The 13,240-nt window shown below is 39.8% G+C and overlaps 1 protein-coding gene across 2 annotated transcripts in view; it reads right to left on the bottom strand.

The window, feature by feature from the left end:
• ZFPM2 (zinc finger protein, FOG family member 2) overlaps positions 1-13,240 on the bottom strand; it is a 513,000-nt gene that overhangs the window by 251,906 nt on the left and 247,854 nt on the right. For both annotated transcript variants that reach the window (XM_029063879.1, XM_029063881.1), the window contains one exon: positions 1,739-1,857. In XM_029063879.1, coding sequence (XP_028919712.1) covers positions 1,739-1,857 — 119 coding nt within the window. The remainder of the gene's footprint in view (positions 1-1,738; positions 1,858-13,240) is intronic.

Here is a 13,240-nt window from a genome sequence, read left to right as displayed (position 1 = left end):
ACTTAGATGTATGCTCCTCATGGGCAGTGGTAGTGACTACCACCTCTACTTACTATACTTTTAGAAACAATTAGTACAATGCTCTGCACACAGTAAGTGCTCAATAAATGCCACTGATTGCTTGACAAATTGAAAAATAATGAACCAGGGACACCAAGGGATTTATCCTGAAAAATGTCTGATTTTTTTTCAATTATTTATATTAATAACCCAAACTCTCTACAAAGGTTTCAAAATATACTTGTACTTTTAAAAGTACAAACCAACTAAATAAAAACCAATAGCATAAAATCCCCTAAAATAAAAATGACTATGCCAATGTAGCATTTCAGGATAACAACTTCAGTATTTCCTAAAAATGTCGATCTTCATGATTGAAGTTTGATGTACAAAATAGGCAGAAAATTGTACTGATTTGATGTAATGTAATGCAAAAGAAACTCTATCATTTATTTCGATAACATGCAGTTGAAAAATACTTAATAGTAAGTGTTACTTCAATAGATGGCAACAACTTCAAAGATTTTAGTTCAATGAACTATAGGTTGTGCTGGTATCTAATCGGTTGTGCTGATGTCTAATGTAGTAAAATAATTCTTTTTAAAAATGTGTCCTTCAGAAAAAGAAAAGCAAAAAGCAACCCAAACTTTGAGTCCAGGATCTGATTTATATTTAGAACTCACTCCGGCTATTAAACTATCCTTTGCCAGTATGTAAAATAAAGAAATTGTATCACTCAGAGTAATTATTATTATGTTATATGTCCATGCTCTGTTTGTTTTATAAGTTGCTTATGAGTTTTAAGGTGGGTAGACTGATCATTAATACCTTCAGTTCATTTAAGCCATGGGTAAATTGGATATTTCCTCTTTTGGACTTTTCTTGATCAATACAGGGAAGCAGATGAAAACTCCATCAGATTATCCCATTATTTTATGCATGTCATTGCTATGCAATAGCTTAGAACTTGCTTGACTATCCAATTTGCCCTTGAGAAGTTTAGTTTTATTTAAAAGAGTTTTCTATGCTAAATTTCTTAGAGGAAAACCTGCCTATTTTCTACCCAAGTTAGGATAGTTCATCTTATAATTTGGAATGTATTTGCCAGTATTTTTGTTTAGTTATTGTTGCATTACCATTATTGTTTTCAGATGGCACCGGGAATGCTGTTAAAAAAAGTCTTAGAAATACAAAATATGAAACTCAGAAATACATCCAACAAAAACACCATACCTTTCTCTTCCTTCAGTGCACCTCCTCTGCACACAAGATACCAATCTTAATTCCTCCACAACAGAAGAAGGACAGAAATTACGAGGCTAACTGTCTATGCTTTTACAGTTTCAAGTAATATTACCACAGAATAACTGATTTGTTTATCCATGCAAATTTCTGCATGTAGGCTTGAATGTTATGACAATTAACTGGTGCCATCTTCGAGTTGTTTAAAAATAAAGGCAGTTGCATATGTTATTACATGTGAACAGTATTAGCCTAGCTAAGCATATAAAGTGAAGACCTTATAAATTACCTTCCTAAACAGTCATTTAGCATGATTAACCCATTCACTTCTAAACTCTATGCAAATTACCCTCAAAAACCAGCCTCTTGGAAAAAAACCTCTGTTCACAGATGCCATCCCATACTGGCTTTAAGTGACTTCACTGGGTACAATAAAAGGTATTTCTTAAAGAATTACAAAACATATTTAAAGACTCAATTCTAAGCATAGACATACCGTAGTATTATTATTCAGGTCCATCTTCCCAGCAAAAGGTCCCCATGTTGTTCCAACCGGAAGCTGCTGACGACTCTGAATTTTCCGTTCTCCATCCTTCTGGAACACCTCCAACTCTCCTGCAGACAAAGAAAACAAGCCATGTTTGGAGTACTTTCACTTGTGCCTTGACAACAACCACCTCTGTCTTTGTATTTGTTTTACATACACAATGTTCTGGAGACCCATATAATGAGACTTAATTATGCTTGTAGGAATAACAACTGATCTTGTCATTCTGTGAAAAACTAAACCTTTTCCTCCTACTGTAATTATATTCAAATTTGGCTTATAAAGTCCCACTATTTTCTCAGATCTCTCTACTCACATCATTTTGTGAAAACCTATCAATTTGGTGAGTGTTTAAAAATCACAAATGAATATTCTAATGCTGAGAAAGGAAGCTAAAAATACCTGTAACGTACTAGATATTGGTTTAACATTCTTAATATTCCTAAATGTCAAATTTCCTGAAACTGGAAGAATAAAGGTGGATGTGTTTACTTAACAGTAGGGGATAGGAGCTTCTAGCAAAAGAGCATCCCACACAACTATTCAAGGAATTTTTAGGGGGAAAAAAAGTGTGATGTTTATGAATCTTCAGCTTTTCCTAATGCTAGGATTCCAAAGAGAATTGATCACACCTGCACATAGATGAGAATAAATATTCATAAATACTTGTACATAATATGAGTTTACCCAAATAGAAATTCTACCAAGAGAAACTTTGTTCTGATTTTTAAATGCACAAGATTGAAAAAAACTTGCTAACTTGAGATTTCCCTAAGTCTAGAAAAAAACATTTCCATGTCAGATGTATTGTATAGAAAAAACTCAAATGCACACAGCATTAATATTTAGTGTTGTTATATACAGTAGTATTTCATATTGTTAAAATTGGATTTTCATGAGGCGGCAGATCAATTGCTTCCTTTATTATTTATATCCCCATGTAACCTTGTAGTTGTGTTTTTGGAAAACACTGTGAACACAAAGCCACATTATATGAGAATTTGAGTCAGTGGGAAAGAGGAAGTCACTTCTAGAGGCTTCAGTTACTTCATAATTAAAAAAAAAACACTGAGACAAGTATTCAAGGGTAGTAGCTACTTAAAATAACTAAATTTATATGAATGTCTGTTTCTGTGGTTTTGTGTGTCTTCATTTCTCTACCTTTGTGTTTTGTCTGTCAATTTTTGTGTGGAAATACCTTGGTTTATGTATGTGGGAATATCACCAAATATGGATCTATGTGTTTCTGTCAGAGCATATGGTTCTCTGGGCCTTTATAATATCTCCTGTGCATTGGTGTGTATTGTCTGTGTCCTTGAATCTGGTATATATGTGCCTAAATTTGTGTCTGGGCTGAGTTAACCCTTATCATCTCCAACTTCTCAAAATTTCTTTACAGAACCAGTGCAGGAACGTCTGTACTTCCATGAGCAATTCATAGTTCACATTGGAAGAAGATGTCTCTGCAGGTGAACTCACCTATGGGTGTGCCTCTAACTGAAGGCTGAAAAGGAACCCATAGTCCTCATTAAAGCAGGAAGATGCAGAGATCACTCCTTGTTGTGCTGCTGTGCTTGCTGTTTGAAGCACCTGTCACTTTTTTTGCTATTTCCTTGTTGTTTCATCATCATTCCAAAGCTATTACTCAAAAACTGTTATGCTCTCAATTAATGCACAACCTGTTTCATCTGTGGCAAGGGACAGACACAAGATCCGGAGAGATATCTGAGAGGATCCTGGATGAGGGCTAGGATACCTTGGAATTTAGAGATCAGGAGTTGAGCAGAGGAGAAGTAAGGCTCTGTTCCTGAGGAAGAGAGAGACCTCTAAGAGATCTACTTCCTAATGACTCGAAGATGGTGAGACTAGAACTGGGATGTCCAAAGAGAAGAGGGGAAAGGATCAGAGGGATGTGACCCCGGGATACTTAGGAGGAAACAGAAAGGGACATTGAGTGGGGAGTGTCAAATCCCCTCTAGACCGTAAACTCATTGTGGGAAGGGAATGTAAGCTTAATGTTACATTGTACTCTTCCAGGTGCTTAGTAATGTGCTCTGCCCACAGTAAGTGCTCAATAAACATGGCTGAATACAGGATAAGGTGATTTGAACTGGAAGTGTTTTAATAATAATGATAATAATAATAATAATAAGCATGGTATTTGTTAAGTCCTTACTATTTGCCAGGCACTAAACTAACCGCTCGGATGGATACAAACAAATCAGGTTGGACATAGTCCCAGCCCCATATGGGGCTCACATTCTCAATCCCTATTCTACAGATGAGGGAACTGAGGCCCAGAGAAGTGAAATGACTTGCCCAAGGTCACACAGCAGACAAGCAACAGAGTTGGCAATAGAACCCATGACCTTCTGACTCCCAGGCCCGTGCTCTATCCACTCGGTCATGTTTTCACTGGTGCTGAACTAAGTACCCATTAAACACTGCTGAAATTTCAGACCTTGATGTCTGTCTTTGGAAGGGGCTGCAGGTGAAGCTCTGAGTGCTGAGACATTTGGGCCAGATAAATTCTGGGACAGGGAGGAAGCACTTTCTCCATAAGCTTCCTGCAGCCAGCCCTGGGTTGACGGCAGCAGGCTACTCCCTGATGATTCCTTTGACTCTGGGAATATGCCTGGACTTCAGTTGAAGGATGGTGGCAGTGATAGGAGTGTAGAGACTTGGGTGCACTGAGTATAAACTGAGCAGGTTTGCCCAAACCCTTGTTTAACAATGATAATTATGGTATTTGTTAGGCACTTACTATGTGCCAAGCACTGTTATAAGCACTGTTTCAAGAACAGAACATCTGGAGAGCATAGGACCCAGCAAAGGCTGACTGGGATCATAAAGCGACTCCAGAGGGATCTTATAGTCAGGATTTGGGGCTGAGAACCCACAGTAACCCTACAGAGAACTATTAGGGACATGTCTGAGGCACATTTGGAGCAATTGCCACTCTTCATAGATGCATTGATGGCAGGCACAGGGCCACATAATATTTTTTATGATATTTGTTAAGCACTTACTATGTGCCAGGCACTGTTACAAGTGCTGGAGTAGATACAAGGTGATTGGTTGGATGCAGTCCATATCCCACAGGAACCTTACAGTCTTAATCCCCACTTTACAGGTGAGGTAACTTAAGCACAGAGAAGTGAAGAGATTTGCCCAAGGTGACATAGCAGACAAATGGCATTCTAAACCATGAATAGAACCCAGGTTCTTCTGACTTTCAGGCCTGTGCTCTCTCCACTAAGCCACACTACTTCTCATACTAGTGTCTATTATATACAGATTATATATATATACACAGACAATACAGAGCATATATAGGCAAATATGAATACAAATATATATATTTAAATATACATATAATTTCTTAGTTTCATGCTGGTTTGCAAATCCTAGCATCAATTTTGAATTGGCATCCCATCACATTGCATATACAAATATATATACTATGTAAATTGATTAGTTGCACAGGGTACAGGTTTTCATCACCCTCAATCTATAGATTGTAAGGGTCTTGTGTGCAGAAATCATGAGCACCAGCTCTATTATAATGTACTTTCCCAAACACTAAGAACAGTTCAACTGTTGATTGATTTTCCTGAATTGTATGATGATTTAAGGTTTGTTTGTGCTGTAACAGTTTTTCTGCACGTGAATTCTTCTCTCTCAATCATTTGTATTAAATCATTCTGGGCGAATTTTCTGAGTCATACCCACTGTCCTGATGGCTGACTTGTAAATTGTAACCCAGAAAAATGCCCATTCATCATTTACAATGGGGATTATGATTGGACTTTCCTCTTTCAACAGGCCTTTTCTAATTGCCAGGGTATGGCTATCCACAGTTAACTAAATCTTTGTCAACAAATGGGCTAGGCTAATGCTTCTTACTTTAGCTCAACACTCCTTCTCTGGACAAATAGAAAGAGTAAACTGAGCTGTGGATATAGAAAATATGTGATTTGTTAACAAGTGGTACTTGTGACCATCAAGAAGTTGGGAGAGGAAAAAAGGTAAGTGCCAGGTTTAAATTGCCCTTCATTTTCTTTATAGAGATTCTACTCCTTTTTTACTTTGATATCATTTGTATCCTCATAACTAGGGATTGTGCACAACCTGTAGAGAGATTTGGTTTTGACAGTAGAGGAGCTCATTTTCCAAATGAGAAAGCACATACAGTAGGTAATTATTTGCCATATGGAATGATTTAGTTGGTAACTTGACTGGATATTTGCCAGAAGTCTAGAGACTCCTGGACCGCCTGCTATATTCTGAACCCAAATGCATCTTGGTTTACTTACAAATGGAGTATGAAGTCTTGAGTTTTGTTCTTGCCACTGTTCTTTTAATAGAATTTCTGAGATTCAGTTTCTCCATCAGTCAGAGAGTGGTAGCACATATTAAGTGCTTACCATCAGACCAGTTTCATCCCACAAGCGGCTGACACTCTATTTTATCCCCATTTTGTAGATGGCAAAATTGAGACTGAGAGATCATGTGACTTGCTCGTAGTCACACAACAGACCAGTTGCAGATCTGGGACTCTCTTGACTCTCCATCCTATGTTCTTTCCTCCAGGCCACATTAGACCCATAGGCATATGGCCAGTTCATTAATGCAATAATATTTATTGAACGCTTACTGTGTGCAAAGCACTGTACTAAGCACTTAGTTGCTTTTTGTCCAGGTGAATAACTGTGCTACCTGAGGATTTTTAGATTCATAAGGATATTTTATTTGACATTATTTGACATCACAATAAGTCCAGACATCCTTTAACTTTTATACCAGGACCAGTGTCCAACAAAGTGAACTACAAGATTTGCCAAGCCAAGAATACTATTATGGATTGTCAAAGGAGCCCTAGATATTATGTGCAATTTTAAAAATTTCTTCAACTAAAATCATTATAATAAACAAAACAAATAATAAATTGCATTGCAATTTAATTAGCATATTTTAAATGCTGTTGACTTACAAGTGAACGTAATTATTTTTATGCAGTTTCTCGGTAAATCACCGGAAACCTAAGGAGATTTTGTGTTACAGGTCAACCCTCGTTGTGATCAATGTTGCAATAAAAATGGAGTTTCTTATTACATAAAGATGAAGCCTGAAGTATTTGCTTGCTTTTACACACTAAGAAACAGCTGTGTCTATGGATGTGTCACACTGAACTGATACTAGAGGAATCATCAGAATCTTTGAAAACCCTTTTAAAAAATAATTCAGCCTTCCTTTCTGCCACTGACATTTTTCATTTGAAAAGGGTTCAGGCTCAGTCAAACAGTGACTCCTTATCTGTACCTGTGGATTTACAAGCAGGCCTGTCTTTTAATGGATTAAGAACTACAAACTTAGGGCAGATCACCAAGTGATAACCAAATACCCTGCAAACTTCAAGGTGCCTATGACTCCGCATTTTAATTTAAGCAAGTAAAAGCTACACTTTATGAAGATCAGGTTAGAAAATGCAGTCCCTTCCTAAAACATTTAATCAACCTTTCCTTTTTATGTTTGACTAAGAATTAGGTGAACCTGAACTCTAAGAATTAAGTATATCCTAGTGGCTAGAAATCAGAACAACCTGGGTTCTAGTCACCTAACTTCTCTGTGCCTCAGTTATCTCATCTGTAAAATGGGAATTAGCACTTTGAGCCCCCTGTAGGACATGGAGTATGTCAAACTTGATTAGCTTGTATGAGCCCCTGTGCTTAATACTGTGCCTGGCAGACTGTAAGCACTTCACAAATACCATTTTAAAAAAAATAACAGAGCATGGAGGAAATGCTACAGTTTCTTAAAGATGCTACCATCATTACCTCTTCAAAAGAAAATTCATGAAAGATGACATTATAGAAATTACTGCAAATTTTCAGCATGAACTTAATCAAAGTACTCCTGGATCAAAAGAGAATATTGTCCACTGGAATCACAATGTGGCTTCAGATCACAACGGGCCACACTTGACATCATTTTCATTTCACATCAGACATAGGAAAAGTGCAAAGAATGGCACCAAAGCCTCTATACACTTTTCATACGCTTCTTCAAAGCATCCTCCTGACCATAAGCTCAACTCCAACTCTCTCCAACTCCAACTCTCTCCTAGACCCCCTCCAATCTGGCTTCTCATCCCCTGCACTCTACCAAAACTCTCTCAAAGGTCACCCATGACCTACTCCTTGTCAAATCCAATGGCTCCTACTCTATTCCAATCCTCCTCGACTTCTCAGCTGCCTTTGACACTGTAGACCATCCCTTTCTCCTCCACACCTTATCTCACCTAAGCTTCACAGACTCCATCCTCTCCGGGTTCTCCTCTTATCTTTCTGGCCGTTCATTCTCGGTCTCCTTTGCGGGCTCCTCTTCCCCCTTCCATCCTCTAACTGTAGGAGTTCCTCAAGAGTCAGTTCTTGGCCCTCTTTTTTTCTCCATCTACACTCACTCCCTTGGTGAACTCATTCGCTCTCACGGCTTCAACTATCATCTCTATGATGAAGACACCCAAATCTACATCTCCTCTCCTGTTCTCTCCCACTCCCTTCAGGCTCGTATCTCCTCCTACCTCCAAGACATCTCCACCTGTCTGTCTGCCCACCACCTAAAACTCAACATGTCCAAAACTGAGCTCTTCATCTTCCCTCCCAAGCCCTGTCCTTTTTCTGACTTCCCTGTCACTTTGGATGGTACAACCATCCTTCCCGTCTCTCAAGCCCGCAACCTTGGTGTCATCCTTGATTCAGCGCTCTCATTCACCCCACACATCCAATCCATCACCAACGCCTGCCAGTCTCACCTTTACAATATCGCCAAGATCCGCCCTTTCCTCTCCATCCAAACAGCAATCGTACTGGTACAAGCTCTCATAATATCCCGGCTGGATTATTGTGTCAGCCTTCTCTCTGATTTCCCTTCCTCCTGTCTCTCCCCACTCCAGTCTGTTCTTCATTCTGCTGCCTGGATCATCTTCCTGCAGAAACGCTCTGGGCATGTCACTCCCCTCCTTAAAAACCTTCAGGGGTTGCTCATCAACCTCCGCACAAAACAGAAATTTCTCACTCTGAGCTTCAAGGCTCTCCATCACCTTGGCCCCTCCTACCTCACCTCCCTTCTTTCTACTGCCCACCCTGCACCTTCTTCTCCTCTGCTGCTCACCTCCTCACCATCCCCCGTTCACGCCTATCCCGCCATCGACCCCTGGCCCACATCCTACTGCTGTCCTGGAATGCCCTCCCTCCTCACCTCCGCCAAACTAACTTTCTTCCCCTCTTCAAAGCCCTACTGAGAGCTCACCTCCTCCAGGAGGTCTTCCCAGACTGAGCTTCCCCTTTTCCCTCTGCTCCTTCTCTGCTCCCCCTCCACCCTCTGCTCCTCCCCCTTCCCCCCTTCACCTCCCCTCAGCTAAGCCCCCTTTCCCTCTGCTCCTCCCCCTCTCCCTTCCCCTCTCCTCAGCACTGTGCTCATTTGTATATATTTTTATTACCCTATTTATTTTTTTAATGAGGTGTACATCCCCTTGATTCTATTTATTGTGATTATGTTGTCTTGTTTTTGTCCATCTGTCTCCCCTGACTAGACTTTAAGCCCATCATTGGGCAGGGGTTGTCTCTATCAGTTGCCAAATTGTATATTCCAAGCGCTTAGTACAGTGCTCTGCACATGGTAAGCGCTCAATAAATACTATTGAATGAATGAATGATATGGGCAGAGAGCCTGTCCTCTAATTCTGTGTGTTGTACTCTCCCAAGTACTTAGTACCTTACTTCTGCACATAGTAAGCATCCAATAAATATTTGTGGCACAGTGGAAAGAGCATGGGCTTGGGAGTTAGAGGTCATGGGTTCGAATCCTGGCTCTGCCACTTGTCAGCTGTGTGACTGTGGGCAAGTCACTTAACTTCTCTGTGCCTTAGTTCCCTCGTCTGTAAAATGGGGATTAAGACTGTGAGCCTTACATGGGACAACCTGATTACCCTGTATCTCCCCCAGTGCTTAGAACAGTGCTCTGCACATAGTAAGCACTTAAAAATATCAACATTATTATTATTATTATCATTGATTGATTGATTTGACGCAATCAGGATATATGGGCTGCACAAATTTCTAAGCAATTTTGGTTGACTGCCCTGAAAAATTCATCAAGGTTCTGAGGCTTTTTCTGATAGCATGGCTGTCTGGGTTAGAGTTGATGGTGCTCTGCCTGATCCATTCCCCAACGACAACAAATAAAGGACAGAATGCAATAGTGAGCCCAATTCTGTTCCACTTATTTTCCATAGCCATATTTGAAAAGGCAAGTGCTAGATTGAGCTTCTGCCCCTTCGGAAACTCTTCTCTCTAAACAGATTCTGGGCATCATCTGGAGTTCTAGAAACAATCAATCATACTTACTGAGCACTTACCGTGTGCAGAGCATTATACTGAACGCTTGGGCGAGTACAATATAACAGAATTGGGAGACACGTTCCCTGCCCACGAAGGGGAGAGTGACATTGATATGATTAAATTGTTGATATGTACGTAACCACTGAAATGGTCATTCCAGAATCACTGTACAGAGATGACTGTGCCCAGAAGCCCACACTCAAGAAGAAATGCAAATAACTGCAAACCATTCACCAAATCAGTCAGGCATAATGGGCTGACTATGTCTAAGAAAAAAAAAATCAATCTATCATACTTATTGAGTGCTCATTGTGTGCAGAGCACTGTACTAAGAGCTAGAGAGACTATAACATAACAGAGTTGGCAGCCACGTTCCCTGTCCACAGTGAATCAGGTGATGTATCAGCCTACCCCAGGGAATCTATTCACACAACCCAAAATTTACTCTGACAATACAGAGCTAATTGCTGTTAGACCAAGTTCATTCATTCAGTCTTATGTATTGAGCCCTTATTGTGTTTCAAACAGTACAGTAAGTGCTTTGGGAGAGTACAATACCTGAAAACCAAATTAAGGAGACCAGAACATCCTTTAAGGGATTGTCAAATGGAGTGTGGAAGCAGCAAGGCATCATGCTGTTTGTACGCCAGACAAACTAAATACCTAAAAACCAAAGTGTTTTCCTACCTTCTCTATGAATAAGTGGCTTGGACCCCACCTAGCATTGGGTTCAGTTCCTTGAGCAGTTCCATCACTAATGGGCCATTCTCAGGATCAAATGGCTAGATGAGGAGATCATAGACAATGAAATTCTGGAATGTACAGAGTCTCCAAGCATGGAAGCTATACTGGAGAAGCTATGGGAAGAGAATGAGCTGCAGCGAGATATACAAATAGCTGTAGGGATAGCTGAAATTGGAAGACAAAGCAATGGCAGCAGAGGACACATTTTAAGGACACAGCGAAATGAAGTCTCAGGCAACACAGCAACCCAGCTGAAAATTGAGTGTTAACTGCTGAGGACAGACCTACGTGGTGTACTTATATCTGGAAAAAAGTGGTTCTTTTCAAACAAAAGCTTCCTTAGGACGAACAGACAAAGAGACAGTAGAGAAAATAGGTCAAACACTGTAAATATAAAGCATGACAGCACAAGCCAAGAGTCTTCCTTTTTTTGTATACTACATGGTCAGACTTGTGGGTATCGCATAGTACTTTTCAGTCATCCATGCATTCTTAAGGTGAATTTCACTGTCATTGGTGTCTTCTTCAAATCTGATGGATAATCCTACACATATTAAGATGACAATATATTTACACAAAAAACTTTCTTGTGAGTACCTGGGTACAGAAGGCAAAATAAGTTAGCACCCTTAAATTAGCCCTTCGGATAGGAGAAATCAAGACCTAGGCAATCATCAGCAAGTTCTCAGGTTGCAGGTTCTGTCAATAACAATAATAATTGATAACTGTAGTTTTTATTAAGTGCTTACTGTGTGCCAGGCACTGCGCTAAGCACTGGCATGGACACATGCAAATTGCGTTGGGCACAGTCCTGTCCCAAAGGGGTTCATAGTCTCAATCCCCATTTTACAGATGAGGTAACTGAGGCAAAAAGAAGTGAAGTGACTTGCCCTAGGTCACACAGCAGACAGGTGGCAGAGCCAGGTTTAGAACCCACAACCTTCTGACTCCCAAGCCTGTGCTCTACCCACTACGCCATGGTAAGTGGGAAGGAGATATTCCATCCAAGTACTGCTTCTTTATTTTCTTCACTGCTCCTGTTTCTCAAATCAGTATGCTAAAAACTATACAAAGTTATTTTCCTACTCAATCTTACCTTGAAGAGGCCCCAAAATGTAGCTTTGTATTTACTTGTTGTCTAATTACATTTTGAATTTACATACAGATTTTCTTCTAAGAAACTTGGGGACCTTAACAAACATGAATATCTCACTAATCCTCACAGAAGCCAATTGAGATATGGAGACGTATAATCTTCATTTTAAATACTGGAAAACCGTTGCTGCATAGTAGCTAAAGCATCATAGTGTTTGAGCCAGAACTATTATCTGGTACTGCTAACCGCATCAAACAAAAACTTCTACTTCTCATGAATGGCTTCAAGGCTCACCAACTCTCCCCACTTTATCTATCAGTTCTCTTACCTGCTATTCCCCAACCCAGTGTCTTCACTCCTCCCAATACAACTGTCTACCTGGGCCTCACTCTCATCTCTTCCATCTCCCTCCCCAACTATTTGCTGTTCCCTCAGCTTCAAACACATTTCCTTACCAAATCTGATAGATAATGGTTCTCCTCACATTCGAAACCCTCCCAAATATCCAGTCTCTTCAGCAAGTCGTCTTAAGTAAATTTCCCAACACCCTAAGCAATCAGTCAGTTGTAGCTTTTATGAAATTATCACCAGGCTCAGCACTCATTAATAGAGTGTGGACAGGGAACATGACTACCAAATCTCCCAAGCACTTAGTACAGTGCTCTGAACACAGTAAGTATTCAATAAGTGCAGTTGATTGATGAATGCTTATTAAATGAGAATTTGATCACTCTGTAGTTATGGATATTTATGTTTGCCCCCCAGTTAGAGTGTAAACATTTTTGACATAAAATGAGTCACTTTTTATTCTGTACTTCCCAAGTAGTTAATAGAGCACACTGAACCAAATGGGTGCCCAATAAATACTACTACTACTATAAATATTTGGTCCTAATAGTTGACCGTGATGCTGCTGATTAACGTCTAAGAGCTAGTATTATTGCAGTGAATTCTCACAACTGAAAATCATCTTCAGCATAGAAAACATGGGTAAGAATCTTCACTGAGCACGGGAAACAAAAAGCTAGTTGCCTTTTATCATTAAACTGAGTCAACCCATGTTCAATACAGACTTCACTTTTCTTCTGTGTACACCGCTTATTTTTGAGGTACTGAAAGAAGTCTTATTTTCAGCTAGCTGAGTTGGTTTATATGAAATATTTGAGACACAGAGCATAGACTAATCAATTTTGGTAAAAGATAATATTG

Source organism: Ornithorhynchus anatinus, chromosome 4 (genome assembly GCF_004115215.2).
Source record: "Ornithorhynchus anatinus isolate Pmale09 chromosome 4, mOrnAna1.pri.v4, whole genome shotgun sequence".
NCBI lineage: Eukaryota > Metazoa > Chordata > Mammalia > Monotremata > Ornithorhynchidae > Ornithorhynchus > Ornithorhynchus anatinus.
Note: the sequence above shows the minus strand (reverse complement) of the source record. Positions and strands in the feature narration are given on the sequence as shown.